We start from the raw sequence: 6,206 nt of genomic DNA, 5'->3' as shown, positions 1-6,206 counted from the left end.
TTTGTTCCGAAAGTCGTTAAATTTAGTGTGAATTGAAATCTTGAGAGTTTGTTGGATTAGATTTGGATGGGATTTTGGCGGATTCAGCTCTTTTGGGATGAATTAAATCCGTTGTCGTTGTTTCATTGCACGCCTTCCTTGCTATCATAGCAGATTGCTAAATATGGCTGAAACGTAACTGTCATAGGACTTAATGATGGGAAAAATCTGTTTATTGAGGTACTTCCTTTTAAAAGCTTCCGAATTTATGATCTAATCCGCTACAAAAAGCTGGTTTTCTTTCCACAGGAATAGATCTCTTGTCAAATCATATTTTTTTTCGAAAACCTATTCACGAAAACTTGATTCTTCTAAGAACATTATTGTGAGTAGGAGCCTTGTAGAATTTGAGCCCATGGATTTGCTTGAAATTCTTATATATTTCATCGTCGATCAAGTCACATCTATCGAGTTATTTGCAACGGGGTGGTTCATTTGCTCGGTGACTTGTGTACAGTACAGCATTAAGTTTTTTCGCCAAATCATAATCTAAGGTTCTGGGACTAGCCTTCATGTTTTGAATGCACTACGACTGAAGTTGACAGTAAATGGTTCCACTCCGACACTCGGATTGCACTTAGCGGGCAGTTGTGAGAATTTCCTCGCATGTTTGAATCGCTGAAACCATTTTTACAGCTGCTGGGGAATAATGGTTTCAGCGTGAAAAAAACAACACTTTTTTATGATTTTTTTAGAACTTTGTTTGGAACGAATTGAAAAAAGTTTTGGTACATTATAATGTATCATTTCAATAACATACTGTAATTTTTCTATGTAAAAATATTGTCAAACAATTCGGTGACGAAGCTTTTTGTAGAAAGTCTCTGGAAAAGACATGATTTGCGTTGTTACCTGCCATTCAAAAGCTACTTAACCGATTTTTTTCAAACAGATTCTATGTAAAAAATACCTAACCCCTAAGTTGAGTTTTTGATACAATTTTTGATTAAGAGGGTGTTTACTTATAAAAAGGCAGAATTTTTCGTTAAAAATATAAATACTAATATCGGACTGGGACTTTCCTCTGTAAGAGTCGGATAAAAAAACCTTCAGTATAAAAATCGGAAATAAATATTTCCGATTCTTACAAAGAAGTTTTTTTTGGAACGGGTTATACGAAGCATGTTCTGTCCTTGCGACTTTTATTTTCGGTCACTCAAGTGATTTTCTTTCAATATTTCATCTTTATGTTTCTGATAACTTTTGTTATTTGATGTTTTTATTATTTCTTGGATTTCATTGCATTATTGTAGTTTTTTGTTTTTCTTTAACTTATCTCAACCAAGTTTTCTTCTATTCATGTTAGATTTATTATTAATTCAAATTCTTGAATAAATTCTTAGATAGACTTCGGTGACAGTGGTCGAGTGCTTGTCTCTGTGAATAGCTTAATTAAATACACGTGTAAACCAACCCAGTTGTACTCGTATCGGATCAAAAGGAAAATATTAGCTTTAGGCCATTCAAAAAATATGCTGATATGGTTCATCTCACATGCACTATTTGTTCATTATTGTATATTTTGCTTTGTTTGGATTTAAATCACATAATCCAGATCGTTAAAGCTTCGCAGATGCTGGCGGTCGGACAAACTTTTCCATTATCAGCCAATTTTGCTCATCATCGTCACTGTTGTGCTGCCGGCATCAGTAGCATTCTTGTCGTCATGCAAAACGTGACTCTGTTCTGATGCGGTAGTTTCGCAAGCGTTGTCTAGCAGAATAATTTAGCTTATTAGTAGTTCAATCGCATGATGGATCGGGTGGTTCAGATTTTTATTTGCGTGTGCATAATCGTAATCCCTGTATGCTGTGGGACCAATGTATTGTGTCTGATGGGTGTTCCAAGTCATAGCCATCACATTTGGAATCGAGTGCTGATGGAAGCGTTGGCCTCCAATGGATATAATCTAACAATAGTATCTCCGGATATTGAAACAACAGGGAAACCGAACTTGACTTACATCCATTTAGAAGAAGTTTATCACACGATTCATGATGGAGATGAGGCAATTGATTTCTACGAGATGGCTCAGGAAAATATAGTAAAGTGCATGGCTACGTTCTACGACTATGGGTTTGGTTTATGCAGAGGTGTGCTGAAATCGAAAGGATTGGACGTGATTTTGAGTTATCCGGACAATTTCAAGTTTGATTTAGTGCTCTACGATTTTAGCTGTGGACCTTGTTTGATGGGGCTTTATCATAAATTCGGACAACCTCCACTGATTGGAGTAACTGCGTTCAACATCCCTCCTTATACCGTTGATTTGATTGGAAGCCATAAATATCCTGCATATATACCTTATTACACACTGCCATACGACGTGGACATGGATTTCCTACAAAGATTGAAAAACGTATTTATCTACACCACGGACTATTTGTGAGTATCACTCCGATTTTTGGGATGTTTAGTTTAGTTGTTAATTATGTTTCGCGCAGGTACCGTAACTATCGTTTCATCCCGAAAACTGACGAACTTCTTAGGAGTCATCCGGCATTTAGAAGTATACCCTATCTTGGAGATCTTGATAAAAATATGATGCTGATGCTTGTGAACTCTCATCATTCGGTTGATTTCCCTGAACCCATCCCTCAAAATATGATTCCAGTTGGAGGTCTACAAATCACGCCACCAAAACCACTGCCGAAAGACATTGAGGAATTTATTCGGCGTGGCAAAAAAGGAGCAGTACTTTTCTCGCTAGGAACCAACATTCTTAGTTCGGATCTAGGTGAGGAGCGGATTGTTATGTTTCTTGATGCGATCAGACAATTCCCTGAATACAATTTTCTGTGGAAGTTTGAAGCCGATCCGAATAAGTTTGACATCCCCGGTAATTTAATGATGCGGAAGTTTTTACCTCAAAATGACATCCTGGCACACCCGAGTACGAAATTATTCATTACCCATGCTGGCTTGCTGAGCACACACGAAGCAACCTGGCATGGTGTTCCGATGGTTGGAATTCCTTTCATAGCTGATCAGTACCGGGTAACTTTCATTGTTTATTAGTTCCTTGGCAGGCAGGGATTACAGGTATTTGTTGTTGTTTACAGAATTTGGAAAAATCTTTACGTGCTGGTGTAGCAGAGCGACTAATAGTTTGGACTGTGACAAAAGAAATAATTGTTCAAACCATCCGGACGGTATTGGAAGATCCTTCGTATCGGACACGAATGTTGGAAAAATCTGCACTATTCCGTGATCAACCAGACAAACCACTGGATCGTGCTCTCTGGTGGATCGATTGGACCTTAAGACACCCGAATGTGAAATCCATCCAATCGCCAACTCTTCGCCTAGGTTGGTTTAGAAGCGAATTGTACGATGTTAAACTTTTTATAGTGGCTGTTTGCTTCGGTGTCATCATTCTTCTGAGGCTTAGTTTTCGAAAATGTATACCTGGTAGTATGTCTATAGATAAGAGTAAAAAGCAGAACTAAACCAATTGTATTCTTTTTTTTTCATTGTATCTTTGTGTATGCACAGGGGCTTTTTGGCTGCCTGAATTGAATGTGAGAAAGTCGTTTCAACTGTTGTAATGTACTACAGATTGCCCAAGTTCCTTATTACATGTTTTGTACACTGAGTATACAAAAAATAGAAGAAAATGTTAATATAAAGATATAGACTTGTGGTTAAGATGGGATTTTTTGTGACGTGATTAACATTCACAGTAGGTACCAAAGAATTGTATATATCAGAAATTTTGTATCTTTCTTTAGCCTATTGCTACCCATAAAATCTTAAGTCTCCCCAACAGTAGTTTATACGTTCAATGCCGTGCTAATGTTCATAAATAACCATTCCAAAAAAATAAAGAACCAAATAGAACACATTATTGATAATTGTTGAATCTCGCGCTTGGTCAAGTTTCCCCATCTTTTGCTATAGTTCCCTTTAGTGGAGAAAAATTTAGCTAAAACTAATTCGTCGAATTCGTCTCATCAGAGACCGACGCTAACTTAGTGACAGGATTTCTAAGCTAACGCTGGATTAACCCTTTCATGCCCAACTTTTTTCTAGTGCATGCCGGGTTTCAAAATTATTTTTCCTTGAAAACAGTGGGGTCAAGAAACACGAAAAGCTCTTTTTCATAAAGATACAATTCTCCTAGAATATCTACAATAGTCCAATTGCATGGAAATGTAGCCAAAGACAGTCTAATTGATAAGTTTTATCAATATTCAATAATTTTGCAACAAAGTCTCTGGAGAGGCTTTGAACCGGAGATTTTTACTGATCTGGGGGGGGGGGGTGCATTTTGAGTGAAACGAGATAGAAATTAAAATCAAAGCGATTGCTCGACATTTTAGTGCACTTTAATCGCTTTTTATTACTACGTTAAAGTAAAGCTGTAAATTTTTCACGTTTAAGAACGGTTTTATCGGTTTAATGTGGTGTAGTATTTCACTTCCCCGACTAAGTACCAAGAATACAAAAGCACCAGCTACTCTCACTGTGGAGGATAAGTCGAACGAGCATTGCTCTCCTCCACAACTAACAGGAAAAAGGAGAGCAAAGGAGGCAGAGCTGCTGCATCACACTATGTGGTGTCGGTTATTCATAACCAACAAATTTTCATTTCGCAACAAAGGGGTAAAACTCACCTCCCTAGCCCAGTTAACGCTGCCGGAGTAGCAACAACACCGGAAGAACTCGTTTGATGTTGACCTAGTCAGTTGGATTAGAACAAATCTGCCAGACCTTAGTGCAGCTGGTGATAAGCACCACTATGAGTGAAATGATTTGGTAAAATTGCAGCAAAATAACTTTTTTACACCATTTTGAACGACTTTGACGACGACGGAAGTCGCGCATATGGCCTACCGAACGAGTAGCCGCTGGTACCCTAAGACGATTTCGCTAGATTTTCAGAGCAGAGTGCACTAGCGCGACTGCCGGAAGGTTAATTTGTAGTACTTTTGTTTGTTTTTCATTTTCATTGCATTGTGAAAGAAATTAGCAATATTTGGTGAACTAATCTTCGCTACCTTGAAACGAAGGGTTAGTCGGGCAAAATAAATCTGAACTAGCGTAATAGTTAACTTAGACTATTTAAATATTTTGTAAAGAATCAATTAATTCCAAAAAAAAAAATTAACCTATGCTTCTTCCCACCAAACCTGGAGATATTGATGTAAAACCCGGAGACCCGGAAATCGCTCCCGAAACCGGAGTCTCCGGGTCAAACCCGGAGTGGTGGCAACCCTAAATCGGAAACACAATATAACCCATGAATGGGAATCATATCATATAACTTAAGTGGGGCGTCTGGTGTAGAGGGCAAAAAAACTTTTTTAATCCGCTTAATTGTTAGTATTGAACCGCTAGAAAGGTCTCCTGAAATCTCGGAGGCCACGCTGAACTTCTTTTGTTTTAAACAGCCATGCATTCCACGCACGTATTTGCTATAACACACGCAGATTCCAATCTATCGGCAGCAATTTTAGAAAAAATGACAGCGATATAATACAGTGTCAACAATACACTCTAAACTGCTTCTACCCAAATTTTTAAGAGAAAATACCCAATTGGTCTTCTTCTACAGCGTTTTTTCCGTGATGCAATTTGATGTAAGACACCCTTTAATAGCGTTTTCCTCGAAACAGCTTTTGATTTTTTTTTCAAATTGGCGAACGCGATAACTCAAAAAATAATCAACGAATTGACTTGATTTTTTTATGAGGATGCCCAATATGTGTAGCCTGCCGATGAACCAAAGAAAACTGAATAAAAAAAATTCTCCCTATTATTTTGAATGAAAATCAGCGAATTTTACAGTAAAATATTTTCGGTTTTCATAAAATTCATTTTATCGACAGTTATCGTGTTCAGCGCGGCGCTCCTCGACTTGGAAATGGTTGAACATCTACTCTTGGAACGCTCGTATGTGTGGCTCTGTGTGACTGAAAATATTTTTTTTTGTGCACAATGAATGTATAAGGCAATCCTAACTTTACACAAAAGATCTATTGTAGCCTTTCCTTCAAAATCGTAAAACAAAATAACTTTCGTTTTGAGCACTTTACACCAGACGCTCCCCTTACAATTTGCAAAAAAGGGTCACTAATTATCTCACCATATTTCACCAATTTTCCCACCAACATTCCACTCTCTGTTCTCCGTTTAAGTACAATGTAATCAGTGCCTTTCATTGG

At 37.7% G+C, this 6,206-nt stretch overlaps 1 protein-coding gene across 1 annotated transcript; it reads left to right on the top strand.

Annotated features, from left to right (window-relative positions):
* The first annotated feature begins 1,495 nt into the window (after positions 1–1,495).
* Positions 1,496–3,498, top strand: LOC131688308 (UDP-glucosyltransferase 2-like). The gene is made up of 3 exons (XM_058972509.1): positions 1,496–2,424; positions 2,484–3,036; positions 3,102–3,498. The coding sequence occupies exons 1-3, from the start codon at positions 1,790–1,792 to the stop codon at positions 3,486–3,488; spliced, it is 1,575 nt and encodes a 524-aa protein (XP_058828492.1). The 5' UTR covers positions 1,496–1,789; the 3' UTR covers positions 3,489–3,498.
* Positions 3,499–6,206: the final 2,708 nt, after the last annotated feature.

This window comes from Topomyia yanbarensis, chromosome 3, assembly GCF_030247195.1.
Source record: "Topomyia yanbarensis strain Yona2022 chromosome 3, ASM3024719v1, whole genome shotgun sequence".
Taxonomy (NCBI): domain Eukaryota; kingdom Metazoa; phylum Arthropoda; class Insecta; order Diptera; family Culicidae; genus Topomyia; species Topomyia yanbarensis.
This window is presented reverse-complemented; position numbering and strand designations above follow the sequence as displayed.